General features: G+C 33.0%; 1 protein-coding gene across 1 annotated transcript in view; it reads right to left on the reverse strand.

Moving 5' to 3' along the window:
• Positions 1-692: 692 nt before the first annotated feature.
• ASZ1 (ankyrin repeat, SAM and basic leucine zipper domain containing 1) overlaps positions 693-23,850 on the reverse strand; it is a 79,762-nt gene continuing 56,604 nt past the window's right edge. The window contains exons 5-13 of the mRNA XM_065883486.1: positions 19,135-19,246; positions 18,457-18,591; positions 16,583-16,701; positions 15,076-15,151; positions 14,055-14,111; positions 11,804-11,913; positions 5,736-5,841; positions 4,794-4,907; positions 693-1,122 (exon numbers count right to left, since the gene is read on the reverse strand). Coding sequence (XP_065739558.1) covers positions 973-1,122; positions 4,794-4,907; positions 5,736-5,841; positions 11,804-11,913; positions 14,055-14,111; positions 15,076-15,151; positions 16,583-16,701; positions 18,457-18,591; positions 19,135-19,246 — 979 coding nt within the window. The 3' untranslated portion in view covers positions 693-972. The remainder of the gene's footprint in view (positions 1,123-4,793; positions 4,908-5,735; positions 5,842-11,803; positions 11,914-14,054; positions 14,112-15,075; positions 15,152-16,582; positions 16,702-18,456; positions 18,592-19,134; positions 19,247-23,850) is intronic.

The raw sequence follows: 23,850 nt of genomic DNA on the forward strand, positions 1-23,850 counted from the left end.
CTATTGGAGAGATTAGAAAGAGACAGTCAAAAAGGGCACTGCTAAAAGCACTGTTATCCCAGTTGTAGATCAACTGCATCTGTTCTAAGTATGGTACTAAGTCAAGCAAGATTTAACTACTATATTGCCTGCTAAATTAGGCCTGCCTTTTTATTAACCTCACTTTTAAAATCTGAATATTATTATTTTGATTTTGAAAAAAAAAGCCCCACAAAGAAATCGTGCATTACTTCTTCAGATTGGTATGAGAAGTTATACACCAAATGCCATTCACTTTCATACCATCCTCCAGAATGTTACACATAGTACACGTCATATGTTCCCAAAAGTACATTACATAAAAAATTCTAATGTGCTTTAGGCTTTCCACACTACTCTCTGAATTTTCTGCTTTTTAAAGTTTACATTTAAAATATTTTTCCTAGGTTTTAATCCATAATTCAAAAATTTTACATTTTATCTTTATACTTTGCATTCTCTAAACTACTCTCAAGTTAATAATTTCCTTATAATGATATATAACTAAAAAAACTAAATAAGAAATTCCTTATTACATAATAATGGAAGGGAAAAATAAAAACTAAAAGAAAGCTACTAATTTATGAACACTTTACAAATAGTGTAAGATTCACTGTGACAAATGAACACATTTTTATAAATGTCAAAGAATATTAGATAAAACTTTTATTTATTTTAAATGTTATTTATTAGAGTCATAGGATAGGATCAAACTTAAGAATCACTTATAATTTACTGCTTGATCAAAGTTAACATAAAAATATAACAAATTATATTGTCAACTCAAACTGACAAACCACTTTCTAAAGAAAAACATTCTGCAGTAAGCTATCATAATTTTTCCTATGGAGTGTTGGCAAAGAATGTAGTTATACTGTGCCACAAACAGTTAAAAGCAACATTTTTAGGTAATTTGAATAAGACATACATAATTACTCAAGACAAATATTAGGGTTATTTTCTCTGAAAAGTTAGCTTGCAAATGAAAAGAAGAAACCCAAATCCGCATACGGTAATAGCCGTCCTCTTCAAAATTCTATTCCATGTAGATACTCCTTCCGTTAACGGTATACGAGTTGGATCATCTTCTCGTTCATTTTGCAACTAATGTTTAGTATGGGAAAAATGAAAAAGTTAATGTGCAGTACAGTGAAAATAAAAATATCTTTGATTTAAAAAATATCAAAATATCCATGTTAATCACTTGATTTAGATGTAGCCTAAATGCAAGATTCCCGTGGAAGATTTAAAGTAAAGATTCAAAATCTTAAAAGACAGTCTTTCTTTCAACCAGGATCCCACTGTAGTAGACTATTAGTTTTACATTAAAAATAAATGCTTCTATAGATTATTACATTTTAAAAACATGTTTTTATGTCAGGAGATAAAGTTCCTTTAACGTTAAAGTTTCTATTTCTACCTATAAGGAACGACAGTCGTTTTTCCCTTTGTATTAAATATCAACTGATTTCTTACAAAAAAAGTGAACCTTATTAAAAAAGGTATTGTTATGGCATACCTACAGTACATGAAATTCAACAGAAACTAGAAGATTCGATGCTAACACTAGAAGTATAATCCTTTATTTAAATATAGTCACAGGAACAAATGTTAACAAAAATTTCAGTGGTTCTTTTTGCACTTCTCAACAATGAAAGTACATGACCCAGTCAGTTTCTAAATTCCTATACGTAGAACTTTCTTGCTAAAGAAGGCCTCTCAACTTGTGTGTGTGTGTGTGTGTGTGTGTGTGTGTGAGAGAGAGAGAGAGAGAGAGAGAGAGAGAGAGAGAGAGAGAGAGAGAGGGGAGGGGGGAGGGAGAGGGAGGAGATAGTTGCTGGGGAGAGGCAGAAGAGGGAGAATGAGCAGAAACCAAAAGATCCTTGAAAGATAAAAAGAATCAGGCACATTTACAGAGTGATATTTACTAGAAACATCCTGTGCTGGAGTGGTGACATACGTTCAACATTAGCAAAAATAACTACTTCTCAAATCTACAGTGTAAATATTTAATTAAAAAAACCTGCAAAATTAATTTCAAATTTATAGTAGAAGATGGTCTTCAATGCCAATCTCATTAATACTGTATTCTTGGTCTAACTTCCAAATGGCTTCATTCAGCAACAGATTCCTTTTTGACACTGATGCTCCATTTACTGAATCCTGAGACAGTCATTCCTTTTATTAACCAATTACTTAGAATGACCCTTTCTGACAGGAGCTTGTCAGTGTGTTGGTTTGAAAGAGAATGATGTGGTGTTAGAGTCTGGCCTTGACCTCTCCCACCCTCTCTCTTTGTTACCTCCATATACTTATCTATGATAGCTCATATGTTTCTTTTAAAAAATCCCTTCTGTTATTATTGGTAAACTCTAAAATATCATAAGCTTAACAGGCATGATAGCTTACTCCCAAATCTGGAAGCCTCATAGTTCTCTAAATAAAATCTTATTTGGTGATTATTACTTGTTTAAGCCTAATCCAAAGAAAACCCAATGCACAGGCTTGCTGCAAAATTAAGACGTTCCTGCCCAAAGAACTCTATCTGCTGTTATTATGAACCAATGAATATGTTTTCAAGGCCAGTCCTTACATAGAAATGTATAGATTCAAGGTAGAAAAGACCAAAGAAAAACAACCTTCCATTTAGCTAAAGAAAGCTGAAAATTTTCTCTATAGGTATACTTTATTAAAATAAATATTATGGTACCTGATTGAATTGTTCATGTTTTCAAGTCAAAGTTACACTCCGAAAGCAGTGTTTCTTAATTTCATCCCTTTAAGAAAAATCTGGGTGCTCTCTCTAATTTCATCTTAATCCTCCACCCCACCTCCCCAGATGTTTTTAGTTCATCTTGGAGAAAACAAATAATTACCAATCCTGAGACAAAGATGTCTTAGGGAATTTCTTACACTAAACATTAAAGGTTGATGCTTTGCAGGAAGTATCTTTACACATATCCTTCCAAATTTCTCTTGCATCCCCAGGAAAAACACCATGCTAATAAGTAAAATCAATACCATTTCCCTTCAATTCTTCTAGATGAGATACAGTGAAGATGAATGGTGCTATAATTTTCGTGTTGTCAGCAAGTTCAGAAAGTATAAAATCATATTTTTGCATGAGAAAGTTCATTTGGGGAGTGGTGTGTATTAAAGGAACACAAAGTGGAAGTAGAGAGAATAATTAGGAAACTAATGTGTAGCACAGTTGCCTGACATACAGGAGGCACTCTTAGGTTTGTTGAATGAATAAATGTCAGAGATAATACAACTTCTAAGATGCCCTTCTCTGGAAAGGAGTTATCATCTACAAAAAATGTGAAATATATTGCTCATTTGCCCTATTTTAAATGTCTTTATCCCCCTATAATTTTGTAGAATTTGCTTCACAATTTTCTGCGCATTTTTAAAAAAGACTCCTTTTGACTGAACATGTTAATAGCTAGAATGACAAATTGCCTGGAACATGTATAAAGTTTATTTTGAGGAAAATAACTTTTTTGATAAAATACTAATGAAAATATTAAATGACATGGGTTGATGCTATAAAAATTTAACGCATAATCTAATGTTCACATCAGATATTTCACAAAAACTTTATCGATATCAAATATATTTATTAGACGTGGAGACTCAGAAATGAGTTCTTTAGTCAAGTGAAAGTGTTGCCCTTTATTATCTACGTTCAACAGAGTTCTCTATTTTAGCAGCTTAGGTTTTGTTATAGCCAGTTTCCTTAAAGGGGGAAAAAAGTCACCTGTCCTTAAACCAAAATACATACTTCTATATGAGTATAGGAACAAGAACCAAAAAAAGCCCATACTCTTTTAAAAAGTTAAATTATAAAAGATACCATAAAAAGTCTAGAAGGGGCTTCCCTGGTGGTGCAGTGGTTAAGAATCCACCTGCCAATGCAGGGGACACAGGTTCGAGCCCTGGTCCGGGGAAGATCCCACATGACACAGAGCAACTAAATCCATGTGCCACAACTATTGAAGCCCACGCACCTAGAGCCCGTGCTCCGCAACAAGAGAAGCCACCACAATGAGACACCCGTGCACCAGAACAAAGAGTAGCCCCCGCTTGTCGCAACTAAAGAAAGCCCGTGTGCCCCAAAGAAGACCCAATGCAGCCAAAAAAAAAAGTCTAGAAAATAGAAGGAATATTTTATCTACAACCCTACCTCATTAACAGAGCTAATAACATTTCATTTTTGGTAGTTTTTTTATATTCACATTTATATATGTAAATAAAAATTAGAAATAGAACTTCTTTAACAAGTTGATATATTCTTTTCATTATATTTTTCAACTGGCTGCATATCATTATAAGAAACGGTTATACCATAATTTATTAAATCATTCTCATATAGGACCTTTATGTACATATAATTTTGGAATCATTAAACTAGTACTATTAAAGATACAAATATTTTTATGGTCCTTGCCACATCTTGCCAAACTGTTTTTGAAAGTGGTTTAGACATCAGTCTCACATGAAAATACTATGTTTGATGAACTATAACCAGTAATGGGTAGGGTAATACATTCTCTGCTAATTTATAGGATGAAAATGATATATCACTGTTCTTTCAGTATGCATTTCATTAATGACCAACAAAGTTTGTTTCCTATGTATATTTCTTCCTTTGAAAACTGTCCTTTCTCCACCTGTCTAGTGGGAGCTTAAGTTGCTCGTCAGAACTGCTTCATTGTCTAACATATTATGCTGTAAATAATCTTCCCCATTTTTAATTTTAAATATTTAAATACCTTCTGAATTAAGTCTTTTAGTTTGCAGACCTCTTCACTCAAGTCTTCAACATTACTAACCAGTTCTTCACAAACTGAAGTAAAATTCCGGGGAGAAGCCCATTCTAGTACTATCTGTTAATATTTTCAAAAGTTACATTTTAAAGAATGGAAAGCAACTTTTCACAACTTTATATCCACAAAAAGTATACAACATTATCAAATATTAAATTAAATTACATAACTGAAAAGCATTTTTTTATTCAGGATAAATCCTGACACCAAAAGAACTCAGTATTTTTATATAAATAGTCAAATCGTTTCCTGAATGCATTTATTAAATATATATATATATATCACCATGGAGACTAACATTAGTAATAAAAATATTTATGGTGAATAAAGTCATGAAGGTTTGAAGAATGACATGATTCTCATATTAGTGTTATATAAAAATCATAGGAAAACAAGTGCATTAAATATTTTTCACTATATGCAAATAGCTAAAACCAAATCACATGAAAAACTTTACAAAACAAGTTTGCTTTTACAGGTCACTTACACTTTCTCTATTTAAAATTTCCTTCATTAAAAAATCCTTATATTGAAATGGTTTTTAATAACACTCAACACACTGTTTTGTTTCAACTTTCACTTGGGTCTCCTGTCACTTTATATTTTAAACAATTAAATTCCCTTTAAGAACAAATGGTAAGTTCAATACACAGATCAGTTTAACTTTTGGTCTGACTCATTTTCCTTTTCTTGAGGGCTAGAACACAAAGTTTTTCAATTAATTAGTATAAAAAAGTAATATTAAATAAATTGACGTATTTAGATCTTAGGTGATTTTACAGAGGACACAGTTTTACCAGATCATTACAGTTTATTGAGTTATCATTAACTTATCTGGAATGTTCTCCAGCATTCATACTTTTCTTCACTGAATAACTTGTAGAATACCTTCTGAGAATTTACAGGCAACTCAGTAATAATGTTCTGTACAGCTGTTATTAAATGGCCACACTGTTTGTTTAATTTCAGAAGAAAGTTGAGGAACTCATCACCACTAAAGAGAGGAAATAAAAAGGAATCACTAATATGAACAATTTACTCCATTTTACTTGGCTAGTTATTCAATGTCTAGTCATAACATTTATTAGATTATTTAAAAAAATATTTGTAGAATAGTTCCTTTGTATTAGCAACTGAAACAGACTTTGAGCATACAAAGAAAACCAAGCATCCAATCTTGAGGATCTCAAAGTTCAGGATGAGAAGCAGACATAGAATTATAACGTTGTTATTCACAGGGACATATGAAGAAGGAACATAAAAGTGCCAATATTTGAATGTCTATTATGTGAAGGCACTGCACTAGTTATTTTACATTTATTACTTTTTAAATTCTTCCCAACAACTCCTGTAAGGTAGATGTTATTAACAGTAGTTTATAGTTGAGACATCTAAAACTCAGACATAATGAATCTAGTATAATGAGAATAGGGATTTAGTTATGCTTCATAGAGTTCATACTTGAACTGAGTCTGGAGCTTAAAAATAAGTTTGTCAGGTAAGGAAGAAAAGAGATTCTGGACGGAGAGAATAGCAGGTGCGAAAGAACAGGGGTAGGAGGTCTCCAAGGTATAACTAAAGCACAATTATGGGAAAGTCGTAAGAAAAGAGGCTGTACAGGATCACTTGTTTAAGGAACTTTCGTGACATGCTAAGGAATGGAATATTATCTTTTGGATAATGTACAGTTACTAAAGAATTTTAAACAGGAAAGTAGAAAATCAGATTTTCGTATGAGAAAGTTTATTTGGGGAGTGGTGTGGATTAAAGGAAAACAAAAAGTGGAAATAGAATAATTAGGAGACTAGTTTAAGAAATGTTTAGGAGAATAAACTGAAAAAGTTGGTGATGGATTGCACGTAAAAGAAAAGGAAAGGTCTAGGGTTATTCTAAGTTCTTTGGTTGCAGTGGAAGATGGCACTACCAAGCAGGGAAGTGAATTTGGGGGCGGGTGGTGGAGAAAGCAGCGGGGTGAAGAGAAAGCAATATAGCATAATAATTAAGAACACAGTCTCTAGTGTCAGGAAGACCTGAGTTTGAATTCAGCTTCCACAGCTTTATGATCCTGGGCAAACCTAATCTTCAGCCAAATATTTCCGTATCTGTAGAACTGAGGTAAAAGGAGTGTCAGGAGGACTGAAGGAGATAACATGTGAAAAGCACCTAGCATTCTGTCTAGTATATATATAGCATTTAAACAAACTTAATAATGATGATGGTGGCAAGTAGAAATGTCAGTCTTGTAGGTACTTATACTGGGGTCCACAGCCTCATGAGGCTACACAGAATTCAGGCAGTTGATGAACTTACATGGGGAAAAATTACATGTTTATTTTCACTAACCTCTAACAGAATTTCAGTCTTTCCTGCAATTATGAATATAGGCACAAACCACAGAAGTATCAGAAATGTCTATAATTTTGGTCACCAGTAGAAATCAAAACAATGGTCACGGAGAGGACCACAAAGAAAAAAGATACATATTGTGAAGAGGGGAGAGTCGATAGGGGTAGAAGAAAAAAGCTATCAAAGGAAAAGTACCCTGAGAAAAAGAAAATCAGGAGTTAAGGTCTGTTATGAAAGGTATTGAAGGGAATAGATTCAAGATGGAGGAAAAAAGTCAAGCATGTTAAATAATTAGGATTAGGCCAGTGATGCGGACAATGAAGAGATACTGATGACTAGATTAGTTTCAAAGACAGAAGCCAATTTATTGTGAAAGCTACAAAGAAACTAACACAGCCAAATAGAAAAGGGGACCAAGGATAAGAATAGGTAACTCAGAGGAAAAGAAAAAAAGAAAATTTTAAATGGATAATAAACATGGGATTAAAATAAGACGTTATATTCTAGTGGAATGACAAAAATTAGGTAGATCATTAGTATCAAGAGTTGACAAATTTGTGAGATGACCTTTCTGGAGAGTTATTTAGCAGTATCTATTATAATAAAAATTCACATAAAAACTAATACAATGGGACTAAAAGCTACTTCTGAGTCCAAATGAAATTCTTATAGGTAGAAGTTTTGACTATACACTGTACAAAGTTTCTTTCATGCTGTTTCTAGGAGGAAAGGTTATAAAAAGCAAGCAAGGACAACCTCTAATGAAACTTAATAGCAAACTTTTCTCTAAGACACGACTTTTATATAGTATTTTAATTTAAAAGAAATCTTTTTTCTTAGCTATTAGATTGAAAAATAAAGTTTATACAAAATAAAGACTTTAAACTTTACAAATATAATATATAATCAAGTCACCAACTATGAAAAGTATCTGATGACTGCTTTATAAAAGCAAATTGAAATAAAAAAATTTAGATAAGCTCTTGTTCTATCTAGCAAAAGTGGTATTTATAAAAACATTTCCAAATAAATATAATTCTTCTTTATTAATTTTCTTTCTGCTTTTTGCTCAAGAAAGAACAGAACTTGAACATATTTTTCTGTCGAAACAACAGCAGTCATTACTTGTATTAATTTTTCTGTTTCCATGTAATGTTTATATAAGGTATACTTAAAACTTATATTTTAGTGCTCTTTACTCAAATTTTATTTATTATCAATGAAAAAATAAGTACTTGAATAAGTAATTCATTAATGCCCTATATATTTTTTATGTAATGATTCTTAAGGAAATTAAGATCCATTGAGAACTGTCATTCAAAATGATAGCAGGTATATTATTCTAGATAGTCAAAGCACACATATATATGTGGAATATAAACTTATAAGCTCTTATTCTCAAGGAAGACTAAGTTAACAACTCAGTTCGAATAAGCAAATACTATTATTAACAAAATTACATAATCTTAATGAAAGGAAAATATATACCTTTCTTGTGATGTATAAATTTCAGGGCCACTGAATATGGATAGGCAAATTATAAAAAACACAACTCAAAAATGTGCCTTTCATCATATACTGTGTGACTGGCTGCCCAGCCCCCACTCCACAGCTGTACAACCTACATACCTTTACATGGCAGCCCTGATAATTTTGTACTTATTTAAGGATTTCAAAATAAGCAGATATGGCATATGTATGGTAGACTATATTATTTGATCAAATTGTCATGTCTTTTCTACTGAGCCAAATACTACCAGGCCTCTCTCTGCCAGAGGATTACAAGAGGCTTGGCCATATGACTTGCTTTGGCAAATAAAATATGACTGGAAGTGACTATGTAACTTTTGAATAGTTCGAGGTGGAGCTATTTCTCCAGCCTGTTTTCAGAATAATAAGGAGGAGATTCACTGCAGCTGATCCATGATATAGGCGATCAAGAAATAAGCTTTGTTTCTGTAAGTTATTTAGATTTAGAAGTTATTTGTTACTGCAGCACAACAAAGTGTAAGTTGACTGAAACAACAGGCCATATTTTTAAAATGTGAAGTTAAGTATTAGGATAAAATTTATACTTTAAATAAAGGTACTCGAAATAGAAGTACTATGTGCTCACTGTAGACTTTCTGGAAAAACTAGAATTACCAATACTTTTATCACCCAAAGATAATGACTGGTAATATTTTCTTACAGAATATTTTCTTATAGTACACATTTTCTTCTAGTATTTTTCATATGAATATATACAACTGGCATTATACCTCACACTCCGTTTTATATTGCCTTTTATATTATTATGAGTATTTTTCCATGACATTAAGTCTCAAAATAATTTAAACAACATAATAAAATAATTATACTGATGTAATATAATCCAACCATTCACCTTAAATATTTAGAGTTTCCAAGTTTATATTAGATGAATATTTATAATAGATGTGAACAATGTATTTTTTGTGTGAAAATTTGCATCTATACAGATTTTTTTTGGAGGAGAAATCATTTCCTAAGTAGACATAATTTTGAGATGCTTTTGATACATTTAAGTAGGTATCAAAAAGGCTCAGAGAAAAGGTCTGGGCAGAAACTGCTGAAAATGTCAAGACATGGGTGAAACTTAATATTTGTGTTCAAAATATCTCAAAGTAGTAATGAAATGGTTATTAGTATTTTTAGATTGCATTCTCTAATTCTGAAAACATACTAAGGCCAACTGTAGAAAAAAGTAAATGTACTGTGCATGTGTGTTCCTGTAACAGACTATTTTATAAAACTGAACACATAGAAGAAAAGTATCTTAAAATAAATCAGTAGCTAAATTGTTGAAGTCACATTACCAGAAGATTATAATCAATCAGTTCAACTTTTCCTGCTGTTAGTTTTCTTATGACTTAATGACTAATTTCTTCTTTAAAGAATGACTTTGAACAAATGGGAAGTAAAACCTTTTCCATAACAGCATGTAAACAAAGTCTGTGATTTAATAACAAGGTCAAATTCCTGAAATATATGTCTGCCAGTTTTATTTTTTAAAAAATTCAGCAGTTTTAATAAGTGAACCATTCAGGATTCTGTACATTCTTTAAGTCTATTAAATCTCAACAATGAAAATTCATAGAGGCAACTCTGACATCATACAAATAAGTTATATTAAAAAATTTAATTTGCAATTCAGTCATGTAGAACTCAGAATATTCCTTCATAGAAGCAATAAATTAGAAAAGTAAAGAAAATGAACAAAGAGACTCAAAGTTTGCTGATTTAAGTCCTCACAACTGAAATCCTTTACAATATTTAAGAGATGCAATGTTATTTTGAAACAATGATGAGGCATTATTTTGAATATAGATCATCTTGTTAAAAGGAGATACAGTTAGAGAAAGGGAAATAATTTTGCAATAACATTTTTAAAGAAATCTGGATCATCTAAATTATCCCCTAGAAGACTTATCTAAATTTTAAAATGGTGTGGAAACTTATTATTCCTATGTTTAATTAATGTTTCTCATAGTTGCAATGTTAGTGTTAGGCAGGCTACACTATACTACTGCACTTGTAAGTATTATATTTTATAGACTTGGATGAACTTCAAGGAAATTGGGCTGACTGAAAAAAGCCAATCAAAAATGGATACGTACTGTATGATTGCATTTATGTAACATTCATGAAATAACATCATTTTAAAGACGGATAACAAATTATCAATTGCTAGTTTTAGGGATGGGGAGGGGTGGTGGGAGCTATGAAGGGGTAGTATGTGGTAGCATTGTGGTGATGGTATGTTAAGTATATTGATTGTGGCAGTGGTTATGAGAAGCTACACACATGACAAAATTGCATAGAGCTATACACACACGCACAAATGAGCATGTGTATAACTGATGAAATACAAACCAGAAAAATGTCAGTTTCTGGTTTTGATATTGTACTATAGTTATGCAAGATAACTGGGTACGCTGGGTGACACTGGGTGAAGGGTACATAGAACCTTTCTGTACATCTCTGCAATTTCTTGTGAATCTAAAATTATTTCAAATAAAAAGTTAAAAAAATCATTTACTGTTCCACAATATGTTTAAAAAATCAAATACCATTATTTTCAAAATAAATTTTAGATTACTAATATTGCTACTAATCAGTGTTTGACAAGTTTATAATATTGAAATGAACTTTATATATTGATAACATAATTTCATAAAGAATAAGGCTGAAAATAGAGCTGAGTACATGAGAAATGCTTTCTTATTGCCCTAAGCAAAAATATTACCCTCTGAATCTTCAATCTGACATTTATATGATTTAAAGAGAGTAAGAGCTACACTATGAAAAGCATGGGATCTTTTAATTAACTCATTTAACAAAATGCAATGGAAAAATACAACAAAAATATTTCTATGTGAGTTAAGAAGATGCATTAGTTTTGCTTCTTTGTAAAAACTGACTTTATAAAGTAATTTCTACTTCAGAACACACTATATCGCAAAATTAACTATCCATATCCCTGCCAAAATGATGGTATTAAGTAAAATAACTTGGACATTATCAAAATTCAATTAAAAAAGAAAGTTGGTTCTAAACAGTATTAATGTAAACCAGTAGGTTAATTTTACCTGATTTCCAACTTTGCCACTTCAGGTAATTCTCCAAATTTTATCTCTTCTACCTCTAGTTCTTTAAGAGCAGCCATAATTTTCTGCTGATCTCTACTGGTAATTCCATTCTAAGTAGAAATGATTTTAAAGTACAATAAGGTAGTCATACTTGAACAATATACAAAATTACTGAAGAAGTTTTCTACTTGATTAATTAACATCTTGAAAAAAATAGATACAATACTGGAAAAAAACCATACTGAAAAATATACAAGTTTGCTTGTAACTGGACTGACTAGGTTACATCACTAAAATATTTAGATATATAGTGACTATAGTCAATTTTTTGCATTATATAACAATTGTGATGGATTCTAAAAACAAATTACTAGATTTTAATATATAATGTTTCCAGAAAACCAGAGTAAAACAATTTGTCCTTCAAAATATTATTTAAAATGTTATCACTGATTAAGTGAGAATTAAGTCTTCTTTTTGTCTATGTTCTACCTTTAGAATTAACTAAATTTTCTATCCTGGATTTAGCTAAGTAGTAGTATGGTTTGATTTTCAGTAATGGTAAAGATTTCAAGTTTCCAATGTGCTCATGCAGGAAGATCATTCCTTTTTGTGTATCCTACTTATTAAAGTATCTCTGATATTTCCCACAGCTATTTTCAAATTGTTACTTAATACTACTCATTAGCAAAATAATAAGTCTTGGTCATTTTGAGAACCTAGCAAAAGGCAGTATTTGAAGAACACGTTTATACCCACATGTACAAAAAACCACCTCTTATTTCTAAGTAACCTGTTTTATACTGTTTTACAGATCTATTTCATGTTTAGAAATAAACCATCAGTTTTAGTTGAGATGTCATAACTAATCTGAATGAAAAAAAAACAACTCTAAGTCTTTATTTTTTTTTTAACATCTTTATTGGAGTATAATTGCTTTACAATGGTGTGTTAGTTTCTGCTTTATAACAAAGTGAATCAGTTGTACATATACATATGTCCCCATATCTCTTCCCTCTTGGGTCTCCCTCCCTCCCACCCTCCCTATCCCAACCCTCTAGGTGGTCACAAAGCAATGAGCTGATCTCCTTGTGCTATGTGGCTGCTTCCCACTAGCTATCTATTTTACATCTGGTAGTGTATGTATGTCCATGCCACTCTCTCACTTTGTCCCAGCTTACCCTTCCCCCTCCCCATGTCCTCAAGTCCATTCTCTAGTAGGTCTGTGTCTTTATTCCCATCCTGCCCCTATGTTCTTCATAACCATTTTTTTTTTAGATTCCATATATATGTGTTAGCATATGGTATTTGTTTTTCTCTTTCTGACTTACTTCACTCTGTATGACAGACTCTAAGTCCATCCACCTCACCACAAATAACTCAATTTCATTTCTTTTTATGGCTGAGTAATATTCCATTGTACATATGTGCCACATCTTCTTTATCCATTCATCTGTTGATGGACACTTAGGTTGCTTCCATCTCCTGGCTATTGTAGATAGAGCTGCAATGAACATTTTGGTACATGACTTTTTTTGAATTATGGTTTTCTCAGGGTATATGCCCAGTAGTGGGATTGTTGGGTCGTATGGTAGTTCTACTTGTTTTTTAAGGAACCTCCATACTGTTCTCCATAGTGGCTGTATCAATTTACATTCCCACCAACAGTGCAAGAGGGTTCCCTTTTCTCCACACCCTCTCCAGCATTTATTGTTTATAGATTTTTTGATGATGGCCACTCTGACTGGTGTGAGCTGATATCTCATTGTAGTTTTGATTTGCATTTCTCTAATGATTAGTGATGCTGAGCATTCTGTCATGTGTTTGTTGGCACTCTGTATATCTTCTTTGGAGAAATGTCTATTTAGGTCTTCTGCCCATTTTTGGATTGGTTGGTTTGTTTTTTTCATATTGAGCTGCATGAGCTGCTTGTAAATTTTGGAGATTAATCCTTGGTCAGCGGCTTCATTTGCAAATATTTTCTCCCATTTTGAGGGTTGTCTTTTCATCTTGTTTATGGTCTCCTTTGCTGTGCAAAAGCTTTTAAGTAAGTCTTTAAATATTCCTAAGGCAACTTAATATTGGAATGGAAGATTTTAGATATGGTTATCCATAATCATATCTAATGAGGAACCTAGCAAAAGATCATTCACAGTCTATAGCTGTAGGATTTTTTAAATAGAAAATAAAAGGATTCAAACTATTAAAAATATGAAAGATAATGTCTGGAGTTTTTGAAGTTGATACTAACCTTTGTAAACTCATCTTTCGTCATGGTCAAAAGATGTCTTAAAGTTATATCCCTTTCCTGTAGAAAAGAAAAAAATGCCACCTTTCTATATAAATGAAATAGTAGAAGGGGAAGTAGGCAACTGTACATATAAGTTAGTCAGTTATATGCTACCCGCCTAAAAACTTTCAACTACTGGGTAGATAGTAATGAGTATAATAATATGTATAATTACTAAAAAATATATAAACATAACTAGTTTCCCAGATTCAGAAAAAAGTATTACAACTTATATTTGCTTACATAAAAAGAAAACAGCTCTATAAAGGTTGACAGAAATTGTTTTATGAATTTTCAAAATTTATAATTGTATAATATTAATAAAATTTGGTTTTACTGAATATTTCTCAAATAGGAAGTTTCAGGATTGTACAATGAAACCCAATTCTAAACTGCCTAAATGAATGTGCATATTCTTAAGGAGAGCCTGTCTTAAATAGTGCTTTACTGCTGCAGTATCAGCTAAATGGCTGATAACTGTCATCTGCTCAAATCCCATAATGCATGCCTAAAATACCTACAACAGAGCTTCACATATGATCTAATTTAATATTTATGACAATCCTACACTAGGTATTACCATCCTTATGAAAAAAAAGGAGATTTAAGTAACATATTTCAGTTAATAATCATTAGAGCAAGAATCTGATACCTGGTTTGTTTGGTTTAAAATCATGCTTCTAATATTCTATACACAAAGATCAGCAACTGCAAAAACAGACTAAGGGCTTAGATGTACAAGGAGTTCTGTGATGCTTTGGGCAGTGGGTAAAAGCCAGATTCTAATTTATGTAAATTTCTATAATAATAAATTTTCACAATGCTTGTAATTTTAAAATGGGATGTATCAATACTACAAATTATGGAGAAAAGTACCTCTGTCACCCCTTCATAAGCATGCTTATGAATTAATATTTAATGTTATGTTAACCAACAAATAAACATGCATACATAACTCACCATAGCTTAAACAAAATCTTACCTTCAGTAAATCTGTCATATGTTCAAGTCCAAGACCATGTAAAAATATTTCCAGATCTCCAAATGCTGTATATGAACTATACATATTTATAGCAATGTCAATTTCAGAACAGACTATCAGTGCACAAATAATAAATATATATTTATGATGCAGAAAGAGAATGAGAATAAGAATTAGTAAGAATGAGTCTATGTAGAATATACAGGCATATGTCGTTTTACTGTGCTTTGCTTTATTGCTTTATCTGCAGACATTGTTTTTTACAAATTGAAGGTTTGTGACAACCCTATGTCAACTAAGTCTATTGGTGTCATTTCTCCAACAGTATCTGCTCACTTTGTGTGTCTGTGTCACACTTCGGTAATTCTTGAAATATTTCAAACTTTTTCCATTATTATATTTGTTATGGTGATTCTTGATGTTGCTATTACAACTTGCTGAAGGCTCAGATGATGGTTACCATTTTTTAGCAATAAAGTAATTTTTAATTAATATATGTACATTGTTTTTGTAGACAGAATGCTATCGCACACTTAATAGACTACAGTATGGTGTAAACATAACTTTTAAATTTGCGTAACTCATTTTATTGTGATATTTGCTTTATTGTGGTGGTCTGGAACTGAACCCCAATATCTCTGAGGTATGCCTATATTTGCAAATTTACCCACTAGACCTATGTTATACAAAGGAATAAGAAAGGTCTCCTGAGTGAAGATTTAAGTAAACAGAGAAAATGGTGATAGTAAAATGAAGCTCATTTTTCCTAAGAAGGAAAATATTTGCCAATATTTATACAATTGACCCCTGAACAACACAGTTTGAACTGTGCAGATCCACTTACACATGGAGTTTTTTCAACAGTAAATACTATAGTACTACACAGTCGTGGTTAGTTGAATCCACAGATGTGGAACTGCAGAGATGGAGGAACCTTGGATACAGATTTTCCAAGGGCAGGGTCAGCGCCCCTAACCCCCGGAATTGTTCAAGGGTCAGCTGTATTCCTTGTGAGCGGTCTGTACGTGAAAATCTCTTTAATTGTAGGAAGTAAAAATTTACTAACTATTTTAAATGTAGGTAAGTAGAGGATAATGCTGTGGCCATGTACTGAACAACTGTGTTCAGGGGAAAAAACGTATTTTTATTTTTAGCTTATAAAATCAGAAATCTGCTATAAAGAATTAGAGAGCAAGATGCAATCTAGTTTGAACACTAAAAAAAATATAATCTTAGAACCTTTTAGAAAAAAACTGTATTGTTGATATTTTATTTAAAGTAAAACATTATTCTCATTACTGTTAGTACATGTATATCAAATTTTTCTAAAATTCTGGAGAACAAGGCACTTAAAATTCAGACACTTCTAAGTAATATTTTTAAATGCTTGTAAAAGTTTAAAATATATATTTTAAATAAGTCATCACATTTACTATAAGTAATAAAAAACATGCACAATTTTTACTTATTTATAGGTATTGTGTTGAACAGAAACATGCTATGTTACCTAAATATGTGATCTTTATCAGAATCTGTTCTCAATAGTTTACAAATAGTCTCTTCTTTAGTTAGCTGTTGAAGCTTTCCTCCCCAAGGATTTAAAGTCAAGGAAAGAAAGTTGAAGATCTGAAAAAAGTTACAGTAAAAATTAAAGCAAGATAGTAATTAATATAATATTTTCAACGAGATATAAAACAAAACTAAAAATTCCATTTTGGTAAGTGAATCAGAAAGACTAAGTATTTTAAATACATTTTTTTTTCTTTTGCGGTACGCAGGCCTCTCACTGTTGTGGCCTCTCCCGTTGCGGAGCACAGGCTCCGGACGCGCAGGCTCAGCGGCCATGGCTCACGGGCCCAGCCGCTCTGCGGTATGTGGGATCTTCCCAGACCGGGGCACGAACCCGTGTCCCCTGCATCGGCAGGCGGACTCTCAACCACTGTGGCACCAGGGAAGCCCTAAATACATTTTTCAATTGAGAGAGAGTAAGAAGCACGACTAAGGTACACAAATCTCAACTGTACAACTTAAAGAGATGTGAAATTTCTTAGTTTTCAAACTTCTTAGTTCTAACTTTTTAGCAAGCCAAGTTTAAGTCATATAATCAGCCAAGATACAAAATCAAATCTCACTTCAAGAAACACTTTATGACTCAAAATAATCTTTGATGTTCATAAATTTCTTAGTATGTCAAATTCACTGTCATCTACCCTAAATTTAATGATGCAGTATATTAATTAAAAGTTTTCAAATTTCCAAAGCTTAGTAGAAAAACTTAATTTTTTTTTAAAGTTTCACAGGGCTTCAGTGATTAGCATTTACACTAGAATAATTTTGGAAATGTAGATCTGAGTTATAAAATGATAGGCATGTTTATAGGCTGCTTAAAAATAGAGGAAGTGGGGCTTCCCTGGTGGCACAGTGGTTGAGAGTCCACCTGCCGATGCAGGGGACACGGGTTCGTGCCCCGGTCTGGGAGGATCCCACATGCCGCGGAGCGGCTGGGCCCGTGAGCCATAGCCACTGAGCCTGCGCGTCCAGAGCCTGTGCTCCACAACGGGAGAGGCCACAACAGTGAGAGGCCCGCGTACCGCCAAAAAAAAAAATAATAAAAAAATAGAGGAAGTTATTTTACATGCAACAAAACTGGCATGGTCTGAGTATTATATGATGGAACCTTTGGAATGTTACAAGTTTTCAAATTCAGAAACTCAGTTTTAGAAGATCTTGCACTATATAACAGATTTACAGTTGTACTGTATTTGATCCTTGCTTAGAAATTACACACCTTTGGCTGATGGCTTTAGTATTCAGACCAAAAGTTTATATCAATAATTTAATGTATGGCAAATATTTATTACTGACTTTAAGATCTGATGATTGTAAATCATATACCCAAGCATGTTATCAATTTATTACATACCTTGTCAAATGTACAGAGGTAAATGTAGCTTAAAGGATTTAATTTTTAAATTGTTTAATATGTATTAATTAAAATTTTAAAACAATAGTTTAATTACATGTGCAAATTTTGAAATTTTACTAACTGTCAATACACTAATTAATTTTTGAAAATCTGAACCAGTTGGAAATGTTTAAATAAACATTTAAAGTCTATTACAATTTTATTTCTAGGGCTAGATAAGACTTTATTATCCCTTTATATAGTTTTTAAATTACCACATTATAAATTCCTCTTATTTAGTGAAAGATAAATACTCTAGTAATATAACGTTTTCATTACCTGGCTGGAAGAAAATTACACATTGAAACATTTAATAATAGCCAGATATACTATTATTTTAGTAGTGAGTTCTAACAAAACAAAAGTTTTACAAACAATAATATAGGCTAAGAAAAATTAGTTTAATAACAGGATACCTCTAGATGTTTATTTCTTTTTGCAATCTCACTTGGTGTCTTTCCATCTTTGGTTTGTATCATTTTATTAGCTCCAAGTTCAAGCAACTTCAAAACTACATTTTTATGACCCTGATGTGCTGCCCATGTTAAAGCCTGTAAGTAGGGGGAAAAAAAGACTGTTTAAAGAGAGGGAGTGTATATGACACAGAGGGGAAAACTTTTCAACAGTATTTATGGCACAATAAAAAAGTGAACATGGTTAATTAATGGAATGATGCAATCTCATCATTTCACAATAAAATGTAAACCTATTTCCAAAGTTGTAATTGCAAAGCAGACTGCCAGTGTTCACTGATTTTGTAAGACCAAATAATGTTTTACACAGACAAGTGATGTTATAGAATAAAACGATTTATCTGCCAATCACAGAACTGTTTTCTATAAAAAAGAATTCCATTTGTATTCCAGAATCCAGGCTTTGTTGTGTGTTACAATTTCTTGTGTCAAGGGTGAGGACCAAGAGAAGCAGATAATTTCTTTTTTCCCATTTAAGCTGTTGCTTTTCTTCACTGAACAGCAATTACATCCCAGCCCTTCTATAATTTTTACTTCTTAAAAAACCTCCCTTGTGGACTACTGATAATAAGATATTAACGCCCTAGAGATAAAAAGGAACACTGTACAATCGGTTCTCACAGTATAGCCATTCTCATCCCGGGTATTAACTTCTGCTCCATGAGCAACAAGGAGAGCAACAACCTGAGGGTGACCATTCCGTGCAGCATACATGATGGGAGTCATACGTCTCCTACAGAGGAGGAAAAAAAGAAACTGTGTCAATGCTGCCCTTAACAGTTCTTCAAAGCCATGAAATTTACCATACACAATACCATCAGTGTTGTTTTGAAAGTAAAGAAACATGAAAGCTTTTCAGAAATCAGAGGATCTGAAAACCCAATTTTCCAGCAAATAAATAAATATAAGGGAGATTACACTCTTAAAAGTATTGAATGCTTACACAGCACCCTCTAGTGAAGAAATGTGGGTTTTTAAAAAATTCTTGAATTTTATTTTATTTTTTTATACAGCAGATTCTTATTAGTCATCTATTTTATACACATCAGTGTATACATGTCAATCCCAATCGCCCAATTCATTACACCACCACCACCAACCACCCCCCCCCCGCCGCTTTCCCCCCTTAGTGTCCATACGTTTGTTCTCTACATCTGTGTCTCAATTTCTGCTCTGCAAACTGGTTCATCTGTACCATTTTTCTAGGTTCTACATATATGCGTTAATATATGATATTCGTTTTTCTCTTTCTGACTTACTTCACTCTGTATGACAGTCTCTAGATCCATCCGCATCTCAACAAATGACCCAATTTCATTCCTTTTTATGGATCAGTAATATTCCATTGTATATATGTACCACTTCTTCTTTATCCATTCGTCTGTTGATGGGCATTTAGGCTGCTTCCATGACCTGGCTATTGTAAACAGTGCTGCAATGAACATTGGGGTGCATGTGTCTCTTGGAATTATGGTTTTTTCTCTGGGTATATGCCCAGTAGTGGGATTGCTGGATCATATGGTAGTTCAATTTTTAGTTTTTTAAGGAACTTCCATACTGTTCTCCATAGTGGCTGAATCAATTTACATTCCCACCAACAGTGCAAGAGGGTTCCCTTTTCTCTACACCCTCTCCAGCGTTTGCTGTTTGTAGATTTTCTGATGATGCCCATTCTTACTGGTGTGAGGTGATACCTCATTGTAGTTTTCATTTGCATTTCTCTAATAATTAGTGATGTTGAGCATCTTTTCATGTGCTTCTTGGCCATCTGTATGTCTTCTTTGGAGAAATGTCTATTTAGGTCTTCTGCCCATTTTTGGATTGGGTTGTTTGTTTTTTTAATATTGAGCTGCATGAGCTGTTTATATATTTTGGAGCTTAATCCTTTGTCCGTTGATTTGTTTGCAAATATTTTCTCCCATTCTGAGGGTTGTCTTTTCGTCTTGTTTATGGTTTCCTTTGCTGTGAAAAAGCTTTGAAGTTTCATTAGATCCCATTTGTTTATTTTTGTTTTTATTTCCATGACTCTAGGAGGTGGATCCAAAAAGATCTTGCTGTGATTTATGTCAAGGAGCGTTGTTCCTATGTTTTCCTCTAAGAGTTTAATAGTGTCCGGTCTTACATTTAGGTCTCTAATCCATTTTGAGTTTATTTTTGTGTATGGTGTTAGGGAATTGTTCTAATTTCATTCTTTTACATGTAGCTGTCCAGTTTTCCCAGCACCATTTACTGAAGAGCTGTCTTTTCTCCATTGTATATCCTTGCCTCCTTTGTCATTAATTAGTTGACCATAGGTGCATGGGTTTATCTCTGGGCTTTCTATCTTGTTCCATTGATCTATGTTTTGGTTTCGTGCCAGTACCATACTGTCTTGATTACTGTAGCTTTGTAGTATATTCTGAGGTTAGGGAGTCTGATTCCTCCAGCTCCGTTCTTTGCCCTCAAGACTGCTTTGGCTATTTGGGGTCTTTTGTGTCTCCATAAAAATTTTAAGATTTTTTGTTCTAGTTCCGTAAAAAATGCCACTGGTAATTTGATAGGGATTGCATTGAATCTGTAGATTGCTTTGGGTAGTATAGTCATTTTCACACTATTGGTTCTTCCAATCCAAGAACATGGTATATCTCTCCATCTGTTGGTATCATCTTTAATTTATTTCATCAGTGTCTTATAGTTTCCTGCATACAGGTCTTTTGTCTCCCTAGATAGGTTTATTCCTAGGTATTTTATTCTTTTTGTTGCAATGGTAGATGGGAGTGTTTCCTTAATTTCTCTTTCAGGTTTTTCATCATTAGTGTATAGGAATGAAAGAGACTTCTGTGCATTAATTTTGTATCCTGCAACTTTACCAAATGCATTCTTTAGCTCTAGTAGTTTTCTGGTGGCATCTTTAGGATTCTCTATGTATAGTATCATGTTATCTGCAAACAATGACAGTTTTACTTCTTCTTTTCCAATGTGGATTCCTTTTATTTCTTTCTCTTCTCTGACTGCCGTGGCTAGGACTTCCTAAACTATGTTGAATAATAGTGTTGAGAGTGGCCATCCTTGTCTCGTTCCTGATTTTAGAGGAAATGCTTTCAGTTATTCACCATTGAGAATGATGTTTGCTGTGGGTTTGTCATATATGGCCTTTATTATGTTGAGGTAGGTTCCCTCTGTGCCCACTTTCTAGAGAGTTTTTATCATAAATGGGTGTTGAATTTTGTCAGAAGCTTTTTCTGCATCTATTGAGATGATCACATAGTTTTTATTCTTCAGTTTGTTAACATGGTGTTTCACATTGATTGGTTTGCTATACTGAAGAATCCTTGCATCCCTGTGATAAATCCCACTTGATCGTGGTGTATGATCCTTTTGATGTGTTGTTGGATTCTGTTTGCTAGTATTTTGTTGAGGATTTTTGTCTATATTCATCAGTGATATTGGTCTGTAATTTCCTTTTTTTGTAGTATCTTTGTCTGGTTTTGGTATCAGGGTGATGGTGGCCTCATAGAATGAGTTTGGGAGTGTTCCTCCCTCTGCTATATTTTGGAAGAGTTTGAGAAGGATGGGTGTTAGCTCTTCTCTAAAGGTCTGGTAGAATTCACCTGTGAAGCCATCTGGTCCTGGACTTTTGTTTGTTGGAAGATTTTTAATCACAGTTTTAATTTCATTACTTGTGATTGGTCTGTTCATATTTTCTATTTCTTCCTGGTTCAGTCTTGGAAGGCTAAAAACCTTTCTAAGAATTTGTCCATTTCTTCCAGGTTGTCCATTTTATTGGCATAGAGTTGCTTGTAGTAGTCTCTTAGGATGCTTTGTATTTCTGCAGTGTCTGTTGTAACTTCTCCTTTTTCATTTCTAATTTTATTGATTTGAGTCCTCTCCCTCTTTTTCTTGATGATTCTGGCTAATGGTTTATCAATTTTGTTTATCTTCTCAAAGAACCAGCGTTTAGTTTTACTGATCTTTGCTATTGTTTTCTTTGTTTCTATTTCATTTATTTCTGCTCTGATTTTTATGATTTCATTCCTTCTGCTAATCTTGGGTTTTGTTTGTTCTTTCTCTAGTTCCTTTAGGTGTAAGGTTAGATTTTTTATTTGAGATTTTTCTTGTTTCTTGAGGTAGGCTTGTATAGTTATAAACTTCCCTCTTAGAACTGCTTTTGCTGCATCCCGTAGGTTTTGGATCATCGTGTTTTCATTGTCATTTGTCTCTACGTATTTTTTGATTTCCTCAGTGATTTCTTGGTTATTTAGTAATGTACTGTTTAGCCTCCATCTGTTTTTGTGTTTTACGTTTTTTTCCCTGTAATTCATTTCTAATCTCATAGCGTTGTGGTCGGAAAAGATGCTTGATACGATTTCAATTTTCTTAAATTTACTGAGGATTGATTTGTGACCCAAGATGTTATCTATCCTGGAGAATGTTCCATGTGCACTTGAGAAGAAAGTGTAATCTGCTGTTTTTGGATGGAATGTCCTATAAATATCAATTACATCTATCTGGTCTATTGTGTCATTTAAAGCTTCTGTTTCCTTATTTATTTTCATTTTGGATGATCTGTCCATTGGTCTAAATAAGGGGTTAAAGTGCCCCAGTATTACTGTGTTACTGTTGATTTCCTCTTTTATTACTGTTACTGTGTTACTGTTGATTTCCTCCTTTATAGCTGTTATCAGTTGCCTTATGTGTTGAAGTGCTCCTGTGTTGGGTTCATATATATTTATAATTATTATATCTTCTTCTTGGATTGATCCCTTGATCATTATGTAGTGTCCTTCCTTGTATCTTGTAACATTCTTTATTTTAAAGTCTATTTTATCTGATATGAGTATTTCTACTCCATCTTTCTTTTGATTCCATTTGCATGGAATATCTTTTTCCATCCCCTCACTTTCAGTCTGTATGTGTCCCTAGGTCTGAAGTGGGTCTCTTGTAGACAGCATATATATGGGTCTTGTTTTTGTATCCATTCAGCCAGCCTGTGTCTTTCAGTTGGAGCATTAATCCATTCACTTTTAAGGTAATTATCGATATGTATGTTCCTATGACCATTTTCTTAATTGTTTTGGGTTTGTTTTTGTAGATCCTTTTCTTCTCTTGTGTTTCCCACTTAGAGAAGTTCCTTTAGCATTTCTTGTAGAGCTGGTTTGGTGGTGCTGAATTCTCTTAGCTTTTGCTTGTCTGTAAAGCTTTTGGTTTCTCCATCGAATCTGAATGAGATCCTTGCTGGGTAGAGTAATCTTGGTTGTAGGTTCTTCTGTTTCATCACTTTAAGCATATCATGCCTCTCCCTTCTAGCTTGTAGAGTTTCTGCTGAGAAATCAGCTGTTAACCTTATGGGAGTTCCCT

Source organism: Phocoena phocoena, chromosome 9, assembly GCF_963924675.1.
Source record: "Phocoena phocoena chromosome 9, mPhoPho1.1, whole genome shotgun sequence".
NCBI lineage: Eukaryota > Metazoa > Chordata > Mammalia > Artiodactyla > Phocoenidae > Phocoena > Phocoena phocoena.